This window comes from Mugil cephalus, chromosome 22 (assembly GCF_022458985.1).
Source record: "Mugil cephalus isolate CIBA_MC_2020 chromosome 22, CIBA_Mcephalus_1.1, whole genome shotgun sequence".
Taxonomy (NCBI): domain Eukaryota; kingdom Metazoa; phylum Chordata; class Actinopteri; order Mugiliformes; family Mugilidae; genus Mugil; species Mugil cephalus.
In genome coordinates this window covers 14,911,215-14,937,759 of record NC_061791.1, presented here as the reverse complement: position 1 = coordinate 14,937,759, position 26,545 = coordinate 14,911,215, and the positions used below count along the sequence as shown (strand labels likewise).

Genomic DNA, 26,545 nt, shown 5'->3' with positions numbered 1-26,545 from the left:
CTATAGGCTTGCATTTCTTTACACTTTTCGACTTGAGTTTACTCAGAGGCGATTCTAATCAGTTTGGTGCGAACTCCTCCTATGTTGAGATACACAGCAGCATCTATTTATGTTTCTTTTCTTCTCAAACTCCTAGTGAGATTTCATCGGTATGAGTAGCAGAATACTGGTTCTCATCTAACTAGCACGAGTTAATATTATAATGTAAAACACGTGTTTGAATCCATTCGATGACTTTCTGAAGTCCAGTGCCCAGGCACTGACTGGCACTACTCAACACAAGCCGGCTCGAAGCTGAAGGGAGGGATATGGGCAAGTGGATGGGTCATCTAATCGCCATAACTGCAACAACGCCACGATCAGTCAAGGCTCACTGATGCACATGGTGAGTGAAGGCTGGTCTGTTGATCTGATCCAACAGACGGAAACCAATTGAAATTTCTGGTATTTAGTTATAGTGAAGGTACAGTGGTGCCTGTAGAGGATGATCAGTCATTTCTGAGTGAAAAGAAACCTTAATTAGTATGGCTTCGTTATTTCTAATTAGTATTTTATTGCTTAACTTACATTTACTTTATTTTCATAATTACACCAAAGACTTAAATCTTTACATGCTGGTGCAATTTAAATGTAATCACTCACATTGTTTTTTTTTGTCTTGCGCAGGGCTGGTCTCTTACTTTAGAACTCACATGCGTGACTATTGTCTATAGTTACAGGAACAGCAGAGGCAGAACTGGTACTCATTTACAGTGGTGTAAAAATGTGTTGGCCTACTTCCTGATTTATTTTTTGTTATGTTTGTCACAGCTAAAACAAGTCACTAACTCATATTTTGCATGACACTATAATTATCAAACTGACGTGGGCCAGTGTAAAACATTTTCATTGGGTTATTTTTCTCTTCTCAGTAGTTGAGCTCTATTTAATCACATCATTGTGGAACATTTACCTCTCAGAAAAAAGTTCTAAATACCTGGCAGGGAGGTGGAGTCTAAATAGGAACATTTGTGAGTGTTTTCCACCGGAAACTCGCATGTTAACAGTCTGTTATTTACCTGCTATTTACCAATCATTGAGAAATCTCTCTTTATTTTCCCAGAGCCTGCGTTCTCATTTCATGCCACTAGAGGTCGGTGTCGCCCCTCAGTGCGCGCATGCACCGGCATGCAGCCGCAGCCCGTTCAGAGGCAGCAGAGTGTTGGGAACTCCAGCAGCTCCGCTTCGTATATTTCCACTGACCGTCTGTTTAAAGGATTCATTCATCAGAGTCAGAGCTGCAGCTCGGTCTGCCCGGACAGGACCCATCCATTCATCCGCATCTCGCTGCGCACTTCTCTCCCTCCATCCAAAGGCGAGCCGCGTCCGCGTCCGCTTCCGAGAAGGTCACACGCATCATTTTTGATCAACGGAACCACCAACTTTTTGTTTATTTTTTCTCCATTCTTGTTCACCTGATCGCTGCTTGATCACAGAGGGCTCATTGCTGCAATCACTGGTGAGTTTTTCCTCCGGTGTTTTCCTGTGAGGTGCGTCTCTTCAGGAGACTGCAATACTGAGGTGTGGAAATGATCAAAGCCGTGGTCAGGCCAGGAGCCCTGATATTTTACTAAGAGGTAGAAACCTTTGAGGAAGGTCATGACATACTCCGAGCTTGCTCCTAGGCAAGCCTCTGTCCCATGGCAACGAGCAATATTTCCAAAACATGCAAGTGTTTCTGGATCGAGATTAAAAATGAATCTGATCAGACTTCGGATTGATTGATATCACACTCCACATACTCGGAATAACATTTTTCTCTTCTATAAAGTAAACAGCACTGTAACATATCAGATGATGGATAATTTCTTTTGGAACAAATTCATAAAATAAATTGTACTACAGTCAGATCCTTTGGTTAAACCGTCATTAATATGCAGTTTCATCGCACTATGTTGCTCATGTCCTTTCACCTTCCCCTCTTGGGTCCCAGGATGTCATTGACATTCATGAGCAGCCCCGAGTGTTACATAACAGCCCACATCTCAATGTGATTTAGGGTCAGTCAGCACACCGGTGCCTGCCAAACTGGAGACCAAAGGACCCCTGATGGAAGGTTATGTGTGGGATCCCGGCAACAATCACACAGATTGGCTTGATACCAGTGTTGATGCACTGGAATTGAAATCAGCACTTAGAGCGACTGAAGGCTAGATAAGATTGCAAAGCCTGAACATCTTGCAAAAACAAGTCACAGCAACTCTAAGCTAACTTGCGCATATCAAGATAAAGTGCTATTTGACTCCCAGAGTAGTACAATGCTCATAACTCAGTGATTGTAATTGCACTTCTGTAACTTCCTTTTACTCTGTACAGTGAATTCGACTCGAAAATGAATTCGATCATCTCAAATTTGAACTACTACCTGTTTTTCTGCTCACACATTAATGCCTATACAACAGTAATAAGTCAGTGATATAATATGTAAAATGATTTTTAGTTCTAGAAGGGGCCATTGTGCTTAATGAATACTTTAACTTTGGATATTTTAAAGGTCCCCTGTGTGGTTTTTGAGTACTAATAGCTACAGAGCAATGTTTTCACGAATGGCCTGGGCAAATGTAAACATAACATTGTTTACAAGAACTCTACAGGGCACCTTTAAAAGCTGCACTTGTGGCCAGAGCTTATGTAATTGTCCTTGAGTAAATAGAAGACTTGTGACAAATTCTATTTTAGATTGTGGCATATTTTATCTACCTCTTGCACATCTGATGACTTGTGGAAGATTATGGGAATGAGGTCCGTCTAACAGAGACAGTTTAAAAAAGGCCAACAGTGTCTGCTGTAAATGTGGGAAATCTTTTCAAACAGCGTTCTCGTTCAATGACAGAATGAACTTGCAAGTTAAACCCATTTTTTGTGTAATTTTTGAGCGGTGCCATTTCACTGTAAACATCCTTTTGTAGTTTTTACTTTGAGTTGACCCAAATATCATTTAACTGTTCAGTTAAGAAGTTGAACACAGTAGAACTCGTTTTCTCACTGGTTTGCCTCCAGAGCCGGAGCACCATTTGTGTATTTTGATGACAGGCCTGTGGTTTGCTGTCTTTCTATAGCCCGTGGTGCGGCAGGTCTCCTCCCATGGTCTGGAGCTCTGAAGTCTGTAATCTCGCTCAACCACAGCACCACCACCCAGATTCATTTCTTTGGGTAAAAATGACACAAAAGCCAGCTGGGCACACACATGGAAAAAAAAAAAACATACACGTGCTGAGTCTGACAGTTTGGATGGAGTCCTTGTAGAGCAGAGGTCCATAGTTTAAAGAAAAGCAGACTTGTTCATCATGCACGGAGGACATCGGACCCACTGTGCACATGTATTTCATGATAAAAAGCTTTTTCTTCCTTGAAAGTAAAAGAGAACTGCTGTGGTCACGTTTGACAACACTGGATATGAACAGTGTACTTCTTTAGTCTCCTGCTGAATGGGATGAGACGAGTGATACCGCCCTAAATTCTGGTCGTTACATGTGAAGCTATAGCCTGGGGACAGTAAGCTTAGCATCGTATAAAAGCCCATGAAACAATGGCTGGTATTTGGAACGCTGAAACAGTGTGTCAGATTTATGATATGAAACCAGTAGAATGTGAAGTATTGTAGTATTCAAACACTGGACACCACTAACAACCCCACAATGCAAAATAGAAGTCTTACAGGATAAGAAGAAAGTATGTGGAACAATAGTATATAATGAGTACGTAGTGAAAAGTATGCAGATGGAGCGAATGGATTCGGTCCTCCTTGGTTTCGCATAAAGGCTGACTAGTAACCATCTCCACTATGCTTCAAAGGTGCTCTTCAGATGTCTCATTGGGGATGTCACAGGGCATCCATCCATCTTTATGCTCTGGGAACCTTGGCATTTAGTGGACCGTAAGCTTCGTTAGGGTTCATGTTGGGGTTGGCGCTAATAAATGCTAAACAGCAGTTACTTTACTGCAATGCAGAAAAGAGAAAAGACAGACGGTGTTCACAGCGGACCAATCTCTGCAGCAGCATGTAGTTACTTTTCTGGGGAGGTGCCTGTTAAGCTAGGCTACAGCCTAGCTACATAATAGATTGGATAGCTTAACTCAGGTTTTTGAGCTGCACGTCAGCTGATTTTTATGACCTGTTGAACTGAGCTTTTGACTAGACGTTTCTTGTTTCAGGGCTATATGCTAAGCTAGCATCCAGCATCCAACTTGCTGAACTACAGTGACTATAGTGCGGATCGATACTGAAATATCGATACTTCCGATAATAATTTATTTTAATGATCTTATTATTTTACCTACTTATTTTTTAGTATTTGAAACAGCATTTTCACATATTTTGTATGATTGTTTTCTGTTTCTGTTCCAAGTTTAAAATAAATAAATACTCTGATGTCTTGTATTCTTTATGAAGCTATGATTTGAAATCCACTACTTTTGTGTATTTACACAAAGACCGATCAGTATCGCCAATACCAGCCTGAATTTTACTCAGTGTCGGATCAGAAAGGAAATCTGTGCTATCGAACGTCACTACTGAACCACCCCTTTACTGTGTAGACAGAATGAGGGAGAATCAGTCCCGACTGGTTTTCATGGCAGCCCTGAAGACTTAATTAATTAAATTGAGGTCTACTTTATTGCCATGCACCACTCACTGCCAATTAGATTTTTGTTTAACAAGAATTTTTCCAACAACCGCATTATCTTATTTCAAAATAAGGTGCCCAATTTCTCTGTCAGTACAAGAACAAACTCCAACTGTTCATGGGCACTAGTATTTTGTGTGTGTTACGTAACAAGAAACGGCATGTGAAAAGCACCGGGTTAACGGTTTCTTCCTGATTCCATGTTTTTGTGTTTTTGTGCAGCCGTACTTGTCACGGCATGTTGCTCCATCTCCGTACTGGATGTAGCCGAGATAAAGTTGATAAAGATCGTCTTGCCGGTCAGGTAAAGGTGGCAAACAAGCGCGTCAGTACTTTTGATCTAAGGCAAAGCTAGATATTCATTTGTTGTTGTCTTGACGGTGCAGTTAATAGAACTCGCTGCGTATGCATTGTGTGTACCCTGTGACTGGAGACTGAGGTGGGTGGGTGTGACGATGGGTGGAGCTGGCGGAGGCCATAAATGGCAAAATGTAAAAGAATGACCGCGTCGGTAGGGAAACACTGCTGTGCTAAGTTAGTCTCCCTCTCCCTGGTGATTCCATGCTGCTTCTGCGGGGGAGAGCGAGGGATGGCCGCGCTGGTGCGTGTGTCGGATTGCAGAAATATGTGCGCGATGTCAAACAGACAGAGGAAATGAGAAAGTGAGACAAAGGGCAACAAAAACAAGCAAACAAACAAGAAATCTGCTCCAGCAGGAAGGAGCCTTGGCGTTCCATTCATGAGGACTTTCCCTCCTGAAAGCGTGCACTGTTGCGGATTACACTTTTAGTTGTTCGCGCAAAAGTCACAGAAATCACACAGTTACAGTCTGACCGAGGGGAACATATTTAACCCTTTCATATTTAAGCTTCAAAATGTCAGCCTGAACTTTCCTTTTGCTTATTTTGACTTTAAAAAGGTCATCAAATGTCCTGTGAGTAAGAGCTTTTGCCAATTTTTCCAAAATAACTGGAACTCGCAATATCTGGCAGCTACTTACAATTTACTGCTTGTTAAAAGAGCATAATAAAGTTCTGGGAGAGGGGCAAGTGAAATTACCGTAATGGTGCCATATTGGCTGTAAAGTCAGCTTTCAGAGACTGTTAGAATGGCGCAAACCGTCTGTGGAGATCCGTCTGACGAGCCAGAAATTGTCAAAATTTTAAAGTCGCACCAGTTGATCCGGGCGCTAACAGCCACACAGATATATCCGCTGTTTACGCCATGCTTGTACGCTTTCTGGCAAATGATGAGAAGGTTGATACTATTTTCATGCTTAAACACAAAACGCAAGGCTAAATACGAATCGGCTGTTAGCTTAGCTTAGCATAAAGACTGGAATCAACAGACAACAGCTAGCCTGGGCCCGTATAATGACATCAACCCATCGACATTTGAGCTCCACTTTAACAATGTTTATCTTGTCCAATCCGCGAAAGAATCACAATGGCAAAAACGATAGCCATGGTTTTGTTGGCATTCTGTTTGCCCGTGCCCTCTCAAGCCGCAAATTTACTTTTCAGGTCTGTGCAAATACAACAAACAGGACAATAAATCAAAATTTATGAGCTTTAGATCACCGCTAACCAAACTGGTGCCACCTCCTAAACACTGGGAGGAGGATGCAGTTTAGACAGAACAGAACAAAATGTCAACGTTACTATTACGACATCGCTGTATAATTCACTGTTTTGACTGTCTGGCTGGCGGAGTATAAATTAATAACGAGAAAAACAAATATTTAAAGACGCTGGCGGCTGCCATGATGACCCCTGCTGAGAGAGACGTAGATGGATGTTTGACCACCACTTGAGATACACAGCTAAACCTTATATGGGCATGTGTGTATTGGTACAAAAGGGAAGAGGTTAGCCGAAACTCATGTGCGTGTGTGTTTTCGGAGTGAAGGAGCAGAAAACTGGACGCCTGCCATTTCATAACTCCAACAAGTTGGCTAACGTGTATCTGGCACTGACACACACCCAAACACATTTTTTCAGCTTTTATTGAACTGGGCACAGCGCGTAGAGCTCGTGATCTGCTTTCAGTTCTCTCCCATTATCTCAATGCGTCTCCTGTCGGCCATCAGAGGCTAAGAGAATGAAGATGAGTGAAGGGATTGTCTGATTGATTGATTGATTTGATGGCTGACGTACTCTATAAAGCAGTTTTCTTTATTAGGTTTTTCATTATGTTGAATATGATACAACAACAAGATTTAGGTAAGGAATTTCTGTGATCTTTTGGAAAGCTGATAACATCTAGCTCTGCCTGACCAAATCCAATCACTTGCACATTTTATGCCACTTGCCACGGTATCACAGTTTGATTCTGAGACAAGTCTTTGTTACAGTGCACTGATACCTTTTCTTTGCAAACTGAAATCTTTGCCGTTCACTGCGTATAAAGATTCATCCACCTTTATATGCAGTGAATTCTGTAAAGCACCTTTGAGCACAGTATGGTGTCTCTGACCTTTACCATCTTTGCTGCACCTGGCTACTCTTAAGTCTTGACTAATTCTAAGAAATGGTCAAAGAGACGAAGCATGAGTGTAGCCTAAGTGTGTTAGTGAAAGCTAGGTGGACAGCTAGCAACCTGTGAGGTCGCCTGCCTGTCACTCAAACTGACCACACCCACAATTACACAAAATTACACACTGTTTCAGAAATGAAACACAGAGGCCAAATCCGTATTTTGTTCAAAGCTGATAACATGTTTATTTCTGATGTCAACTTTTAATACGGAGGTCTGTGGAGATCGACTCCAGTTTGGAGACAGCCTCAAGTGGCCATTTGAGGAACTGCCGCATTCCCCATCTACTCAAGGTTTTTGGCGTGACTAGCCTGCGGCACAGTTTTGGGTGAGAGTTGGGTGACGCTACTCACAGACAGCAATGAGTCCTTTATCATCACAAGTCCATATCAGGCTGCTGTGCACCACTCTCGAAGCAGAGCACTCCACTGAAGCCATCGAGGTGTAGTAGATTTTAGTTGGACTAGGATCAAACAGTAAAACAGAGGGAGTTGGAGGACGAACTTAAGAGTCAATCAACTGGTCTGATAACATCACAGTGGTTTGTTTTCTTATCAAACATACCTGTGCTTGGTTGTTTAATCAGGCCGCACTCGTGTTGTCTTTCCGAATGGATGATTTCATCTCTCAGTGTGCTTCACTCTACCCTGTTGTCTGTCTTCAGCTCCACATATATTCTTCTTGCATTTTTCATACACCTGGGTTAAAAAACAAACAAACAAACAAACAAAATCCTATTCGGGGTAGGTCTATGGCTCTCAAAAACTGATCGACGCAAATATAGCTTTTTCAGATACTGCTTACTTTGGTGTAACTGAAGATTGATTTGTGGTGTCTGTTCTTATCTATACAGAGGACCAAAGCTGCCAAATAAGAAAACCGCAAAGTAAATATTTGAAATCTTATTTTAAAATGTATTTATGTGTTAGTATTGTACTTATTTCTATTAATTTCTTTAAGATGACCTGATGACACACTTGAGTAAAAATAAAAGAAAAAAAGAGAAGACAAAAAACACAAGTCAAAGAGAAAATTAATAAATATAAGTACTGATAAAAAAAAAGGTTAATAAATAAAAAAAGCAAGCACTGTTGTGACATATTAGACTTTTCTAATAAATTCAATTAGAAATGTATTTTTTTGAGTCATTTATACATTTATTTTTATTTATTTTTTGGCAGTTTTGGGCCTCCATACTTCCGACGGTCAAAGGTGCGGGGAGACGCATCACCATAAGAAGTGATTAAATCTCAGCAGTCACATGACGGGAGCAGGAAAGATAGAGAGTGTGTTTTCATCTGCGCTGTTGAACTAATATTAATTCAGCTGCAAAGTCAGTTTCCTGAAGGACAGAAGGGTGGATTTCATTTCAGGGATTTTCTTTATATGCTCGATGTTCCTGTGCATGTCAGAAAATGAAAATATGATCTTGTAGCTGCAAAACTATCATTCACATGCATTTTATTGCATTTCTTTTTAAAAAAAATTATTAATTTAAGAAACACTGTTTTCAATACTTAAGTCCTACTGAAAATCACAATTATAACTGTAAGTTCACAACAATTGACTTCTAAAGTGACACTTTCCGAGTTAAGACTTCAGTATCCTTCAAGTCATGTTATGAATTTTCTGCGCGTTCATATTCAAGCCGGTGCACGCGTATTCAAATTGCTAGGATACAGCGAGATAATAGGATTTATTTGATTGACCGTTGCTGACGTCTGCCTTGTTCTTTTTGCAGATATCGTCCTCCACCTATGAACAATGTGCTCATTGTGCTCCATTCTGTTTTTCACATTGAGCCAGTGTGTCAATAATTCCCTTCAGCGCTAAAATTGCAAAAATTGCCTGTGTCCTGAATTTGTGCTGCGCTTCATGAAAATAGAACAATCCTCTCTTAGTCGGGAACTCAGACCTGTCTCGTGTTATTTATCCAAGCACATCTCCTAGGAGCCACATTTATATACTAGTAATGAAACAGCATTACGTCCAAATTACATTTATCCTCATGAGGTTCACACATCATGTATGCTCATACAGCCCTTGCTTGATGTTGGTTTTCATGGCTATGTTCAGAGAACTTTAAGTTCAATATTGAAACAGCAGTTCTGAAAAGAACTGCATATTTCTCTACATGGTTTCTGATCCTTCAGTGCAGTCTTATAGAGTCTGACATGTCTGCCTATTTCCTGAAGGACACTGAGAAATTTCTATCTCCTTCACAAATGGTGACGTCCTTTGTTGAGGGAGACGTACCTACAGGAAATGTCACCTACAAAAATCCTGCGCTTGAGAACATGCACGAGGAACAGTCGCATTCCCAAAATGTCCTGTAGCATCCGGTACTGAAAATGCATTGCTGTGTTTCTCCTCAGACTCCGCTTCCTCCTGTGTCGACGAGAGGATGATCGGCTGACCTCTGAGTTCACTGAGCTTCACCGGTTGCAGCTGCTGTCATGGCCAAAAGCCCGGAGGTGAAACTGGCCGTCTTTGGCAGAGCAGGGGTAGGCAAATCAGGTAAATGTACACTCAAGCTTTAACAAAGACAGGTCAATTCCTTTCTCTCGATTTACCGGGGGGAATGTTGTATCTGGTCCTACGCATTTTGGTGCTTCGAATGATTTTAAAGCATTCCAAACTAACGATTAAATGACGTGTTGCTAGGTACCATCAGTATTCTCTTTTTTTTCTTATCTCTTTCTGCACCACCGTGCTCCTCACTATGACTCGTTCTTTCTTCCTCCTGTCAGTATTTTCAGGCTCGCCATAAATTCACCTCATATACAGTTTGTTTGCGTAGTCACCAATAGGCGGTTGTTTTTTGGTCTGTCTTAAATGCCTTCACCCCCACAGATAAGTCCGTTGAGTCACTGCTGTTTGGTTTCGGTATTCTTCCGTAAGCCGCTGCAGTTCAGTCGGCCGGCGGCCTGTACGTATACCCCTCAATAACACAGACCATCTGTTTCCCGTCAGCTGCAAATCAAGACAGATTGCTCCTATGTAGCAATCAGATGTTAGAAAGCATGCTTTTGGGATCTCTGCCATGTTGAGGGAGACCGTTAACATGTCAAAGGAGGTCAAGTTAAGTGCTGTACTGAAAAGTGTAATGACTAAGGAGTTCATAACCTTCGGCCGAAAGGAGCGCAGCTGTAAAACATGACAGCGAGGCTGATGCTGTCTGACATGGAAGTCAGGAAACTTGCCCTGGAATCGGAGAACTTAACTCTCCGACTTCTTTCCGTGAACTGCGACGTGTGTTATTCTTGCTGCCCTGCTCCACTTCATTTAGTCGAGTTCATTCCTCGGAAGCCTGCCAGGTCTTCTCGATGAGCTGTCGTCTGAACGGAGCCCTCACCTCTGCTGTCGTTCACTCTCTGGCTCTGTATGTAGCTGCCAGCTTGATGTTGTCATCGGAAACCGTGGAAACGGTTGATTAGTGTATTGTTCTGGCTTCTGGGGCTACTGTACGTCACTGCTAATTTTCTTTAAAAACAGCATCTCTGTTATCAACGTGAAAACTTGCTAGAATGTGCTCACCCCCTGTTTTGTTTCACTTGACGTGAGCCACCCATAGACTGTACCTTAGTCTTGAGGTATAAAGTCAGACCATGAGCTGAGATCTCAGCTGTACCCCGTGGCACACAGGATTTTCTGTCTCCATCCAGCAGTCCAAAGGTGTTTCATGGTCTCACATTGGTCTTTTGTATGCCTTGAAGGATAAAATGTTTCTCTGGAGCAGCGCCGACTGTGCTAGTGTGCAGCTTGATGGATGTCCAGTGAAGAGGAAGCACAGCAGTGTATGCTTCTACAACGATGTTGCTTTCATCCCAGGCAAATATTTTATTTTGCAGGGAGACATTTGTGGATTTATTTTTGCAAAGAGACAGAGCAAGCAGCCTTTTGAGCTAAATGCTAACGTACTCACAGTTGCATGTATGCCAAATTAACGCGTTAATCATGTAGCGCGCTAGCATGACAACATCTGTTGATGGTCCTCAGTCTTCAGGTCATAGTAAATCCAAAAAAACGAGCCTAAATGAGGGCGCCTGGACTTGTAAAGTTTATTGAAGACATTCCACTCAAGTAGCTTCTTCAGTTCTAAAAGACTGGTGGGACTTGTCGTTTCAGTAGGAACGTCTTTGGGTGTTTCCCATTGGAAACAATGAACAGGATGTGTGAATGTCCAGAGGATCAAGTGAGCACAGTTGTACTTTCGCTCACATCTTCAGACTAAAGTCTCTGGCCAATAATGGATCATCAGAGTACACATTATTACCCATAAAACACAATCAAAACAGCTTCTTTGAAGTACAGGTAAGTATGCGATCAACATCAGACCCAAGTCATGGAAATTTCTAATTTCAGTTTGTTTGATTTTTGTGTTTGTTTATTAGCATTTAAACCAACAATGTCTATAGTGTTTTACTTGGTCCTAAAATTTGGCAATCCAATCACAAGTGGAAAGGCTTAAGTACATCTGTTCGCACTTGCCACTCCGCACTCATATGTATCTCATCGCTCCATATGCATAAATTTTCACTGGGAAGAATCTCTTTTGATAGTAATGATGCTGCAGACAACCTGCTGTGAGACTGTGAAATAGAAAAATCTGCAATCAGTCATCCATAACCTACCACACGCAAGTATCATTTTCATGACGCAATTAGAAACAACCCACACATAACCAATAAATGCATTTGTCAATTTATTCTTGCCAAGGTGTGCACGACAGACGAGGGATATTAAACAGTTATCCCTGCCAAAGAAACGACAGCACTGGCGTCGTGTTGTGTTGTCGCATTAAAAGAATGAGGCAAAACTCTCTCCAAATATGGGCCGAGTCATTCAATATAAATGCATCCTCAACAGTGAATTCCCACCTAAACACAGACAGGTTAGCAGACTCTGGTAATCATGAACATTTGTGCTGCTAGCATGCCAAGGAAAACAACATATATTTTCTTTATCTGTTCTATTTTTTAGTTTGTGTCGGGACTGCAATATATCACAAATGTTGCCAGGACTTACAGAGAGAATTGTACGTAAAATGGAGACGTCCAGACGGTCCGGTCTCAGTAGTTTGAAAGTAGCTCTGTGGAAGAACAAAGAATTTTTACAATGACAACGTCGATATTCCACTTTGCATTCTGGATCTGGGTGTTTTCACAATGGAAAATAACTTCCTACCCTCTCACGTGGACATTTGTTCTGCAGATGGACACTCATTCATGCATCACCCACACGCCTCCGTTTGCACAAAAAACACACACAGCAGGATAGTAGGCATTGTTGTCACCTGTGATGCTACATGTAGCCCTGATGCTCCCTTCAACAATGGACACCTCTTATCTAAACATAGCCCTTTAGTGGAAACTAACAAATGCTAATGAAGCACTTTTCTACCCAGTTGGCAAACATCCGGATTCAAGCAATAAATTAAACTCCCACTTGGATAAAACTGTGATTTAACCACATTTCACTTGTTGTTTTGCGACTTGTTGTGCATTGGAGTGAGTGCCCTTACAGACGCCAGTTGTACTGCTGTTTTAGGTAAACAAGGAAGTGTTTAAGCATTTAGAAAGACTATTGGAATAATTCAACCTCTCATCTGCCCACCCAGATGAAGGACCATTGAACAATTATCAGAGTAATCAGCCAACATCCTCTGGGCACGTTCAATGCCTGTAACATTATTTCTGTCAGTGGTATTCTGCATATGATACTGTTTATAGCATCTTCAGACAAACAACAAGATCTTGTTTTAAGCTTTATAGCTTCTATTATATGTGTAGTCTGTGTTTTGGTGCGGAAAAAAAAGGCAAAAGGCCTTTTCGTGGCCTGTCAGTGAACAAGCTAACATGCTGCATTTGCCAAGCAAATACCTTAAAGAAGTTGTTGTGGTTTCATTTTGAGTTTAAACTGTCCAGTTGAAGAGCTGTCTCTCAACTCCCACAGCATTCTTGTGTCTAGGTTTGCTAGCTGGAATGCGAATGATGACTGGTGCACAGAGCAGACATTCCCCACCTAGATATCCATTAGTTGTAATCCGGATATCCACTGGCTAGAGGAGGCTGAAGACATCGACTGTTGCCCCTAGATGTAAAGTCATCAGACGACATCTGATGGGTTCCCACACTCATGGAATTTAGTAGCAATTACAACAGATTCCACCCAATGTTTGTGAGGACATGTCAGCTTTAATGGTGGCATTACAGAAAAGGACAGGAGATCACCAACGTCTTTAGAACCTCAGGCAACCACGAGTAAATAGTTTAAATTAATCCAAAAAAAAAAGAAAAGAAAAAAAGCTGCTGCAACCACGTTCCTAGTTTTACAGCTTCATTACAAACCTTCTTCAGTCACCATCAGCCTCCAACAAACCTCATAAATCAGACCTGGAATATTAAACCTTCTTTCTGATAGCATACATATCAATAGCTTCAGATTGTCCAGATGTGGTTCATGTGGAACAAACTGCATGTTCTCAACTCACAAATGTTGCCAACTTCACTGTACAGCAGTTACCCGTGAGACGTCAATGGTTTCTGTTTTAGCCTGACTCTAGGGAACCAGTGCTTTAGTAGTGATTGTCCCTAATGAGCAGCGGCAGACCTGCTGGCTGCTCAGCGTTGTTGGGGGTTTTCCGGGCCCTTGGTGTTGGTCTGACCTGAACTCACACAGAGCAATCTTGCGCTAATAAAGAGCAGAGTGTATCAACTCCACTGTGGCTGTTCTGGCGCTTTGCAGCCTTTTGGTTTATTGACTCAGCGAAGGGAAACTGGGGCTAGTGAAGAAGACAAATTTATCCAATTACTGTGCCTCTGACTTAGTCCCTGATTCACACACACACAGGCACACAACCACACACACAATGAACGTGTCCATAAAAATACTCCCTAGCAAGGTTTTCCAGTAGTTTAGTCAGTGAGGAGTAAGCTGAGAACACATTTGGCCTCATGACCGCATGTATTTTAGTTTCATTGGGCTTTTGTGATGTATAAGTAAAAGCATAACAACAGATGGATTTTGTGCAGTTCTCCAAAGAGCCTGAACCGGTCAGTATGTAACTTTACTGCCACATTCTCCTTTTGTTTTCACAGTGTTTGAGAGTGTAAAAGTATACATAGAGTAAATGAATGATGGACTTTCTGCTGTTGACACTGGCAGATTTAAAGTGACAACAACTTTGGCAATGGTGATTGTTCAGTTGAAAATCTAAAAAGTTGCCATGTTCGTATAAACACTTACGAAGCCTCTCAGTAAAGTTGAGTTAGGCCTTAGGTAAACCATACACAATTCAAAGCTGCATTGACCAGTAAAGTAAATTAATAAATGTGTAAACTCAACTATGCGCAAAGTAAAAGGTATCACTTGTACCAACACAGCTATCACCTTTAGCCTTTGCTTTCTGCTCTACTGTACACTTGAGCGTCTTTTTGACGGATTCTTTTGATTTAATCTCCTCTTCGAACTTGTCACCACCTCACGCCTTTGTTTTGTGGTGAGAGGTTTGTGAGCTTTGGCATCCGAAGTCAATTCTAGAGTCTGTTCTGGCCCAAAGCAGCATTCATTAAGTTATTAACTAATTTAAAGAGTCATGCACATGACAGGACAAAGGGTGCATGCATGTGAGTTGTGTCAGCTGAGGGCCCCTTAACCCTGTGAGATCTGAGATTTTGTTTGCATTTTTAATTTCTCCAAGATATTTGGGATTAGTTAATGAGTATAAAAACCAAGCATCATCTTTAAACAGGAAGTAGTTTTTGAGAAAAAAGCAATGCCGCTAATGTGTAAGAAAATATAAAACAAACAATAAAGTCCCAATGTCCTCAAACAAGTTCTTGCTAATTAGTGACGTTGTAGTTATTATTACTGATAGAATGTGTTAAATCTTCGCGTCATATCAAATGTGAGAAGTTGGTAAGCATAAATAAACAAGCTACAACTTTTCTCAAATCCCCTGAAACACCCCGTTGTCACCTTCTTACACCGCCTAGTGTATTGACCACTAGATGGCAGACTAAAACATCCACTTATGAGGACAACAGGTCTAAATGAAGCAGAATAATCTGCCACGACCCTAAAATCTAATGTCCCCATATGAGGACGCAGGGTCTGAGGAGGTTAAGGAGGGCTCCTACTGTCAGTGAAAAGGTTTGCCATTACCAATGCTGATGTTCGTCAGCCCTGATGGGGCCCCCTACTGGCCTGGGGGCCCAAGCAGTTGCCTGCTGTGCATGTTGACAAACTGCGCCTTTATTTATGAAGACTAAACAGTGTCTCCAGCACCAAATGTGTTCAAAAATTAGTATTAAAAAGTAAATGATCTAATTAATTATTATGAATAACATTCAAAGCTGCCTAATTGGGTGTGAAATTACGCGATCTGGCACCACTGCCACTATATAGATAGTGGGTCAGTATATGTCTGATTTACCGTAAAACAAATGAGGCTCAGAAAGAATCCTGAAGTGTAAAAATATTAATAATGTGTCCGCAGTTTGTCATGCTGCTCCCTGGTCTCGTAAGGCTGATTTACATGCTTTTGTCAGTTGTAATTCAACCAGTAATGACCAATAAAAATTAACTAAGAGGAAATGTTTGTCCCAAGCTGACTTTCAAAACAAAAATCAAATGACGTGAACAAAATCTGTCTGTCGATATATTTTATGATCACGTACAGTAGCCAGGATGCTTTAAAAGACGCCTCGATGCTCCTCCGGGAAATTAACTTGCTACGGAGCGCAAATCGTGGGCTCGTAAAAACTCTCGTGTCGTTGCTCCTCAGGCTCCTCCGCCTCCTCCGCCTACTCACCTCGGCACATCTAATGGCCAGAAAGCAGAACAATAACAGTGGAGCGAGCCAACATGTGTCTGCCGCCGAAATACTACTGTTTACCACCACCGAGGGAAGGGATCAGCCCATGTGGTCTGAGGGATGATGTAAACAGTCATCCTGAGGGCAGACAGCACAGACGAAGCACGAAAACAAACACCAGGCATGGACAGACTGACAGCTACTGTGCTGGACTCTATTTCAGTCAAAGCTCATTAACAAAACAGGATTGTTTTTCTGTCTATATTTGGTGAAACTTTTGAATTATACACCTCTAATTTGTCCCAACCTACGGTAACGCAGTCTAGGAAGAAGACACTGATTTTGACAATATGGCACAGTGAGCTCATGAACACAGACCTCCTGCTGAAAGATGGCACAGCCAACCCTTTACACCAAAATCATTGTTGCTGTGATCATGCTGCTCCCAAAATCAACTACCCGTGATACCCGCTGGGGTGAGGAATGAAAGAGCGGGAGAGGGATCAAATAACTCATTGTTGATTTGACATCCATCAGCGTGCCTGTGCGCAGCTCCTCGCTCGGCACAGTCAACCAATTAAACAAGACTCAGAAGCACAGGGAGCGTTGCCCATCCCGACGTTTAGGATTCCAGGCACATCTTTAGCCTCTGACAGCTGAGATAGCCCACAGCTGTGAAGCTGGCTGGCTGTTTGACTCCTTCTGATTGCATTCTGCATGCCAGACCCGGTAAGCAGCCGCAAGATGTGACTCATCGAATACATTATGCTGCAGCACCAGTTCTGTAATCAGCATGTCAGAGGTACATTTTATTCTCTTAGATAAGAGATATGAAAGAGTTCCCAAGTGGCTTTCACAGTGTGACTGATGTGCTGCATAGAACGCTAAGTGACTTTTATGTACTTGAGTGTGTTACCTAAGACTTTCCCAAACTTCAGGGCTTTATTAAATTGTGCATGTTTGTTCAGTGCGAGTTGCGTTTCACAGCCCGTGGCTTGCCGCCATTGGGACGAAAGGTCAAGTAGGACATTGCAAAAGTGGAACCAAGGCCTGGTTACATTAAAAAACAAGAGGATGAGATTAGAGGGAAAACAATAAACTGAAGATGATAATATATTCTTCACAGAAGTATTGCCTTGGTCTGTTTAAAGATGCTTCTCATACTATCAGAAACAAAAGAAAACTGATGTTAAAAACCCTATGAAAGCCATGGACTTTTGGTTTCTTTGGTTCTGCATTTTTTCTAATGTATTCTAAAGCATTACCATTAGGCTGATCACCAGATATGAGCTAAACGGGCCTGATGTGCAGGAGCGAAGAGGTCGGTGTCTTTCCCTTTGATTGGGATGAGCTGATCAGAAGGGGAAGTGAATGTGTTCAAGGGAGCAAAATGATTCAATCCTGATAGACACACCTGAGTGATTAATCTGAAAAGACTGAGCCTGCAGCGATGGGGCTCACATGCACTAGATTATCAGCAGGATCTCGTCTCTTTTGATTACAGGCTGGAGATGGGAATTACATTAAGACCGTTAATTAGCCTTAACAAGGAGTACTTCAGTCAGGACAAACCAGTGGGGATCCACAGTTCCCAGCGGATGAATTGTAATGATTTTAGCGATCTTCTAAACGAGTTTTCATCATCTAACTTTTCGTTCACCACTATCATAAAGTCACATATGACCAAATGCAGAGAAAACCTAAAAAAGCAAGCCTACCTGTAAGCCATAACTGTAGTAATTAGCAAATCTAATTTCAGCATGATAGCATTGGTGTTAGCTAACCAAAAGACACACCAAGTTGTGCTTCTTTTACTATTTCTTCATTAATAAATGTGTCTAAGGCACAGAGGTTAACTTAAGCATAGCAACTGACTACATTTATTTCAGTTTTATCCTGAAAAGACAGCCTGGTATGATATAACAGAGTAACGTGCCAACTCATCCACTCTATCAATATATTTTATGTTTTTGCTGTGCTCGTGCAAACCATATTCTCAATGAAGGACTGCCAACCCCTGTCCTTAGCCATAATTCAACCGTGCTCCATGGCAAGAAATGACAAATGACATGCAATTCTTCGATACCACGTGGGAAATGGTGCCTGGATCCCAAAGTCCCATGTGCAAAATTTCTCATATTTTCAACTCACGTGTGTGCATCTTTGCCTTTGTTCGTGCTCCCCTTGCATTTTTGAGTCCACTTGCATCCCTCAGCCTGTTTGATATGCCATTACGCCGTGACTAAAACACATCTCTCACTCTGTCGGAACACACATTAATATTCAGAGCCAGGTATGAGCCTTCAAATGTCTGAATTTGAATATGGGCAGTAGTAGTACACATAATTAACTGAAACACAGGACTTTGTCTCTCTGTTACCTTTGTCCAACAACTCTAAGGCTCCATTAAAATGTCAAAGAACCTGATTTCCCTCAGCGTGCCCGCACTCTGCTCGACTTGCTCCATCCTCCTCCACTTTCTCCTCTTCTGAATGCACCACATCTGCTGCCCAGAGCTTCCTTTTGCCCTCGGAGAGGAACATGGCGTCTCAGCCATTCACCTTTTCTGTTTTAGCTCTCTTAAGGCCATCTGCCCGCTACAAACCTCCCCCCGTGCTTTCATTCACCTGGCACACACTGCTTTGACTCATATTGAGTTTTGGCGGAGAGGATATTTCTGGAGTGAAGGTAGCCAATGTTCTGTGGCTCTCCTGATCAGCCTTAGCTTGACACACACAAAGACGCTGTCGACCCATAAAGGGAAATGACTGTGTCACAGGAAGGTGGGCTTCTCTTGTGCTCATGCTTATTTCTCCTGTGGAACTATTTTTAGAGAGCACCCCTGACTCCCCTCAGCCTCCACACATTGTCCGTCCTCCTCTCATGTACTCTGACGACCGCCGGTGTCCTCGGTCGGCGTGTGAGTCATAACTGTTTTTTTTTTCTCCTTTGGTGCTTTAGCAATCTCTCTCTCTCTCTCTGGAGATTAGCAAAGCTCTTAAAATTTCATGACGGATCCATAAAGCACTTTCTTCTTTGCATCTGAAGGCGCGTTATCGGCCGAGGTCCAGGTTAATGTTTAATATAGTCAGGGCCCCTTTCAGCGGTATTTGATTTATTCAGTAATGTTCCCTCCCACTCTTTTTTGGCAGATCGGTTTATGTAACATTTTCCTGCTAATCATCTCATCATAAAGCTTTGCTCTGCATACTGAGATGAGAAAATATGCGGTGCAGTGTTGTTATAGCCTCACATAGCTTCTTAATGGGGATATTGTATGCACCTCTACCGAAGCTTAACAATTCTATCTATATGGCAAGGGTTATATGTATAAAACTGAAAAGCATTTGAAAATGTAAAGTCAACTATGCCTCCCAATTGTTTCTCTGTGCTGAAGGAATCTACCCGTGACATGAGGCAGTCATCACAGGAAGCCCTGGGTCAGACTTAGCTATTGCACCCACCGCTCTTGTCTCATCTCTGTTGTAATTTGTCTTGTGTGTACTCTTATTCATACAAGCAAGAAAGATTTCAAAGTCTTCCTAGTGATCTGACATCGCTAGCTTGTGGAGATGACTTTGTATCCAGACGATACTCCTGGCTTAACCTAGTAGTACAGAGCCAGTCAATGCTACAGCTAAGTGGAGGGGGATGTACACATTTCGTGACGTGTAAATGCGTGCTTCTTTCTGCACATTGGGATGGTTGGTGGTTGGTTGTATGTGGGTAGACATAAAATATATATTCCTCACAACAAGGTATTTCTTGAGTGGCCACCTCAGAATTCCAGATAAAGGGGTAGAAGAGGGAGGCTCAGTCAGGGCGTTTACATGCAGAGCTTAATCGAACTATGATCGAAATACGGCTTTCTGAATACAGTCCTTGTCCCAGTTTACATGCAGCAGAGAACTGACGGGAACCTGTCCTCTTCCTCCACACTAGGGGGCAATATGTATCTTTTCAGCGGGTTAATATCACGTTAATACGGCCCTCTTTCCAATTGACCTATTACGTCATATAATAAACAAGAGTCGTTCATGCGGCAGACTGGCATTTCAAACCATTCTACTTTTAAAAAAAAATCTCGTACGTAACGTGCGCGCTACTTGTGGTGCAGATAAGATGCGCGCAATCGACGGTTCTTCTACCGGCTCTGTTTATCAACTTCTTCTTCTGCGACTGGCATTGGATGTTTTTGTTTCGGGGTCACATGCCTTATCTGGGTACCTTAATCAGATTTTAGTCGGACTAATGTGTTTACATGCACTTAAATTATCCAGTTATAGTGCGATTAAGGCAATAATAAGTTTTTTTCACATGCATGTAAACGTACTCAGTGTCGGGGACACGTCTCATTAAACTTTGGCTCCTTGTCCCCCTGGTTCCTGTAATGAAAGCTGGAAGAGGAAGAATAGAAAAGACAGGGTTGGGACACACCTTTATAAGGACGTGCTGGAAATGGAATGACGTGGGGCGTGGTCTTGTTCCTGAACTTAAACTTCAAGTCACATTATATTCAAGAAAAAAGCAGTTGGATAAATAGCACTAAAGGCCTGAAGAGCAACATGTGTATTTGATTATAACTTAAACTGTCCTTTTACGTTTGGTGTAGAAACACTGACAAAATGTACAGAAACATGTTTCTGTTTAAGCTCCCCAGAATTTGCAGAGTATCTTCAGTAAGGACAAGGAAGGCCATGTACTGAAGCTATAATACCCAGGCTGACAGTTTATATGGTAAAAATAGGAACTTCACTTGCTGTCAGCTGCTCCTTACATGCGGTGTTTCACCTTCATGCCTGTATGCCTCGCGGCGAAGCTCGCTCTTTAAGGTGTGGTTGCCACAGCATCTCAGCCCTCATCTGCCTCACACACGGCCCTTGATGAATAGGGCCGTGGTGCTATTGTTGGAGGCTAAATTAAAGGGATGAATGCGGTGTTTGGATCCTCACGCCCTTCCTGCTCCAACCCCACAAGTGTGGGCTTCTGTCCTTTTGCATCGTCAGCGATGTGAAATCAAAGCCTCTCTGGTGTCCCATTTTACAGAGCCACGGGGCCCCCAAGGAGAATGAGCGCCTCCCTCCCTGCCATTGTGTGGCCGTGGAGCTCCTCCAAAGAAGAGTGGAGGGGAGTTTATCTGACCTTTTTTGCCATTCAGAGTGAACTTGATATGTACTGTTGTGTTCAAACAAAGACGCATCCATCGTCATAGTGCGACGGCACGGTGCATTCAAGCAAAGGTAGTGAAAAGTTGAAGCGTTACGTAAAGCTGGCTGCTGCTTGACAGGGGGTGGACGAAAAAGACTTAAATGAATTTTGAGTTGTGAGTAAATCAGTGAACAATACTCAGCTTGACTACCTTTACACTCATGGCCAGCATTAATTGATGATTATCCGTTAAGCCAATCTGCTTACTCATTTAGAAGAGATTATTTGATCTGTTCCGGGTGCTATTGATTGGTTCTCTTTCAAATCTCTTTCACATCTGAGATAGCTGAGTGTAATCTGACCTTTATAGCAGCATTTGTAACTTTAACTTTGTTACTTTAAGAGTTTTGTTTCCTTGTATAATTTCATTAGTTGAGTCAAACCTCAGCAGACCTCAGTGGAGTCATTATTGAATAAATGCCATGACTCACTAGATGTGGTTGTTCCACAGACCTTTGAGCCCCTCTCTCCAAATAACAGTGATTCATTTGAATTTTATTGTCATATACCTGGTGACTGGACCTGACCATTTTATTTTTAACCCTGTTCTTGGGCTGTGACACACCATGGGCCATTGGTGAGGATATGCAACCCTAGCTTTTCCTTTATCGCTGTTTGGGCCCCCATCGGCAGCTTTTCAGCCGACATTGAATTGGCGGTGTAATGCCAGATGTCTTTGAAACAGAGGAACATTTTCAGAACGACATTATCATCTAGAATGATTAAACTGTAGACCAACTGATCAGCTCCACCTCTGCTTGTAGCTCCCCCTAGCTAGTTTTCCCCTTTTGAATGAGGGAACTACTGCCACCTGCTGGTGAACCCACATGCTAGTTGAACCATTGGCTATAGTCTTTGTGGTGTGTTCAAGTGCAACTCTTTTGGGCCAGACACAGAATGTGAGGCGACATCTCACTTGGCCCGCGTCGTATTACGGCCACCTTTGACAACGTCGACAACAAATTGGCATTGGCGCACATGACGCAAAGTTACAGCAACAAACAATAATGTCACAAAGCGTCACAACACGTCTACCAAAGTTACCAGAACCACAAAGGTAGCCCACATTACCAGGTCTTAAAGGACTTAAACTGATCTACTGCCACCAGGTCAGTCAAATCCAAATACAAGCTTTGTTTGGACGAGCCCCCACATTGTATTACAACCACCTTCGACTGGCTCACAACAAAGTGGTCTAACACAAGCAAAAATTGTCAAAGATAGTTCGTTGGTGTTGGTTTGGTGTTTGTAGTCCCAAATTCATAAAAAAATCTTCCACAGCTAATCTGGCCACTCTGTTTGTCAGCCAGTTGCTGACTTTATTGTTTGGCGCTGAGCATGTATCACACATTAGGTTTATTAAACCTTTATTTTGCTAAAATAAAAAAAAAGAAACAAGTTATTGAGAACAATGTGAGCTGTGAAAACCAAGCCGTGAGGAAGCATCTGGATGGTTATTTACCGCCTTCCATATTACCCATTTGGTTACAGTCCAATGTTCATAGTTAACATAAAAACACCAGTAACTGTAATTGTGCATTTGAATTCCCGCAATACAGTAAACGCATCATCTCTCTTTTCCTTGCCACTATCTAATTACAGCTCTCATTATTATTGGAAATCCCTTTGAATCAGAGAAACGATTTTATAGCTCACAAGACTAAAACACTGCGACACCTGAGGATTTAACTGGAGCTCGATTTATTATGAGAAGCTCACTTGAGGCAGCTCAACCAATTTAGCAGCCGAAGTAACCTCTTGTGACGCAGGGAATGTGTTTACCGCACAACAACATTTAAACAGGCAGCGTGCCAGCATCAGGCTGGAGGCTGCTCGGTGTTCCCCCGGGCAACAGGGTCTGATATAGGATTCTTTTTCATTTCTGAAAGTAGAAATAAATTTAGTGTTTGAAAAACAAAAAAAAAAGACTATTTATTGTCAGAGTAAACAGGGCAAAACGTGGAACGCTGCTCTGTTATTTTCAGAAGAGCCGTTGCGCTGATTAGGCCCCACGTCTCATTAAATTAAATACTGCATAATAACAAGGGATCCACAGTTTGCCGGGGTAAGGAGGAAAATGACGAGTCATGAGCTGATAATTAGCGCCTTCTGTAATTTCATCAGAGGAGCAAGAGAGATGATGAGATTTCTCCAGGTATTATTGATTTGGTATTTTGGGAACAGATAGTGTTTCTCAGGAATGCACATTACACAGATAAGTCATTTTCCAATCAGTGTGAAAGGGGGCGAAAGCAGCATCTGTTTCCTCAGATAATTAAGTGAGAAGAGATATGGAGTCGCAACGAAGGAAAACAAAGCAGAAAGCTGAGGGTCGTTCTCCTTCACCCACTTGGAAAGTGTGGACTGTTATGTATTGTAGAACAGCTCATATAGAGTTCCAGTCCCTACTTTACAGTGTGGCAGATTTGGCACTCTTAGTATTAGATTAGTATGGCTTTTTTCTTCATAAAGAGGTAGGCAAAAGCATAGGGTTTCCATTTCTTGATAACCTTTTCCATCTGCTCCTAGCAGATTATACTTAGCTGTAGCTAGTTAGCTAATATAGCATGTAGCAGCATCTTAAGTGTCCACCTGATATCTACTTACATAATATCATTCCAACACTGACACTCATGAAGTTTGTAGAGCTAGACTTTCCAAATATCTTGTGTATATTAAAAATGAAAAAGTATAATGTAGAGGGCAGTTCCCTTTTTGAATGGCGACTACAGAAGACAGCCACCTGCTGGTGTGGAGAGGTATTTTATTTTAAACAGTTGTGGAAACGTGCTATGTAGTCCTTTGTAGTAGTCCCTGTGTGTCCTGAATCTACAGAGGTGTAGGACTTCATATTACAGTGAAAAATGACACCACAGTGAAAAAAAATGTAACAGAAGAAAAAACAGCCGAAAGTTACTAAAATCAAAACAGGTCTCAGAATTTTTACATTCTCGTGCTACGTGCTACGTAGTCCTTTGTAGTAGTCTTACTTGTGTGTTCAAGAGCAACTTTTCCTTTCAGGCATAGTCAGTGCAAGGCCACAACTCAGTCCACTACTTCTTTTTTGTTAATTCAGCAACAAGATCTCAGTGCTTCTCCCAAAGTAATCTGGAAAAATGTTGACTGGAGTAACTTAAGACCATGACATCCTGGTAATCTTAATCAGGGATGGAAGAAACAGAAAGTATTACACTATTCATTAGATAACAAATGGGCTCAATGCTACTGGGTCATTTTTCTTACTGTATTAACAGGCAAGCTGCATTTATATATAATGCCTGACTCTTATAGCAAGGGTCATAGTTTCATGTCCCCCGTGTGTCTGTGGCTCATGTCCCGTGGGGAAGCATCTAACCCCCAAAACTGCTTCCCTGGCACTGCGCAGGTTACAGCCCTCTGATCTTAATGTGTACACTTCTTTGTGGACAAATGGACGGGTCAAATGCAGAGAAGAATTTCCAGTGACAAATTAAGAAAAAAATTATATGTAAGAGTACAAATTGGTACAAAAGTCTAGTGGAGTTAATGTAGTAAGAAGCATCGGGCCAAAAATAATTTATTATATTTTATTACAACTGTAACTCCCATTCTTTGGCATTGCTCAGTTGCTCAGTGTCCTTGAGGGTTTGTGTTATGTTAAGTTATGTTATGTTTTTTTTCCCCCCTTCATATCATCCAAAGTTGCGTCATAATTCTTGGCTCAAACTTCTCCAGAGCTCCATCTCATAGTAAGTGAACTATTTGTTCCTGACTGACTCCGATAGCGACACCATAAATCTGGGGGGATGACATGTTTACTGTTGGCTTGTGTGTTATTGTTACTGCGCTCACTTTAGACTTCCCACATCCATTCTTATAGGGTATTGCTTAATTCTCAGAAGGACAAAAAAAACAAAAACAAACATAAAATATTGAATGGAGCCTAATTGGTGGGCTATGGAAAAGGGGCCGAGATGATGAGATGTCTGACTGGATCTCTATCTATACTGGGCAGCGGCAGATAGATGGGTTATGTCCCCTGGCACCGCTAAGACTCCCAGCAGTCTATGTGTACATAGATTTGCTTACGGTGAGAGAACGATTTATGCCTGTTCAGCATTTCTAAAGAAGCTTGCTGTTGGTGGTTGGGGATGGAGACGTGCCCCAGGGATAGAGCGTGGTGAAAGGAACTCTGGGAAAGCTCTGAGACTGGGAATAGCGACCTGACCTACTGTTCAGGAAGTGGTTTGGGCGCCTTTGTAGCGCGTTTGTTTTGCTTGTTTCCAGCATCAGGGCTGTCACGTCTCAGCTGTGTGTGAAGGAGGGAACCATCCCACACTATGGTGCATGCACTTGCACAAAACCGAAGCAGCTGAAGACCGGACGTTTGAAAAGAATGCAGGTTGAGCTTGTTGAGGAATGGGTTTTCATCTGACATTTCTTGCAAGGGATAATAAAACAGAAGGTACTGGAAAGTACAAATTATTTTAATGTCATGCCTGCAAGCATTTCATTCAAATAAGCTGTACTTTCCACATCGGAGCTGCGACTCCAGTTTCTTCTTTTTTACCGTTTTGTGTGCGCTCTCCTTCCGTTCTTTAAGAGGTAGTGAAAACAAGATAGTGTGCCGATTTATGACATCCTTTAAATTATCTGTCACATTAATAAAAAAAGAAAGAATAAATCTGTGTGAACTCTGGAAGCAACAAGGATGTGTTCATTCCTTTTCCTTGCTCCACTGCTTAAAACCATGTCTTATTTTTCCTTTTCACTGCTGAGTGGATTTGTCCAAAACCATAAATCAATAATTAAAGCCCGGGATCTATAACCCTGTTGTCTGAAATTCTACTGATAAGTGTTGAGGATATTGATTAATGATGTGAGGGCCTGCTATAGAAAATATAATTTAGTAGCAAAGCTACATTTGGAAAAGAACTGGAACAATACTGTCAGTGTTGCGTTAGTCTGTTTCAATGTGTTAGCCTGTGGCCTGTCACAAGCCTTTTAGGCCACACCGTGTGCGACTTGTAGCTCCTTGCCTGCCAACAGAGCAGCAGGGCAACGATAGCCGGCTTCTCTCCCGACAGAACTGCAATAAAACCAACAGAAAGGACCTGTCTGGCTAATGATTAACCTCTCCTCTTTTCGCATAAAACACGAGAGAAACTGCGCTTCCTGCCAGCGGAGGAGCAAATTTACAGCAGGTCTGATAACATCCATCAGCGCAAACAAGCACCACGAGCAGTCTAAATCAGATCAAAGACGGAGTACAAGGGGATTAAACCGAACTTTCAAATTATTTTCATGGTGTTTTGTAAGATATCATATGTCATCGATT

General features: G+C 42.0%; 1 protein-coding gene and 1 long non-coding RNA gene across 2 annotated transcripts in view; one reads left to right on the top strand and one right to left on the bottom strand.

Annotated features, from left to right (window-relative positions):
* Positions 1 to 1,174: 1,174 nt before the first annotated feature.
* The window catches only part of rerg (RAS-like, estrogen-regulated, growth inhibitor), a 43,171-nt gene continuing 17,800 nt past the window's right edge, over positions 1,175 to 26,545 (top strand). The window contains exons 1-2 of the mRNA XM_047575542.1: positions 1,175 to 1,498; positions 9,578 to 9,719. Of these exons, the coding sequence (XP_047431498.1) occupies positions 9,659 to 9,719 (61 nt within the window). The 5' untranslated portion in view covers positions 1,175 to 1,498; positions 9,578 to 9,658. The remainder of the gene's footprint in view (positions 1,499 to 9,577; positions 9,720 to 26,545) is intronic.
* LOC125000148 overlaps positions 7,217 to 26,545 on the bottom strand; it is a 30,548-nt gene continuing 11,219 nt past the window's right edge. Inside the window, exons 4-6 of the long non-coding RNA XR_007111277.1 lie at positions 12,231 to 12,294; positions 7,767 to 7,900; positions 7,217 to 7,665 (exon numbers count right to left, since the gene is read on the bottom strand). This is a non-coding gene — a long non-coding RNA (uncharacterized LOC125000148). The remainder of the gene's footprint in view (positions 7,666 to 7,766; positions 7,901 to 12,230; positions 12,295 to 26,545) is intronic.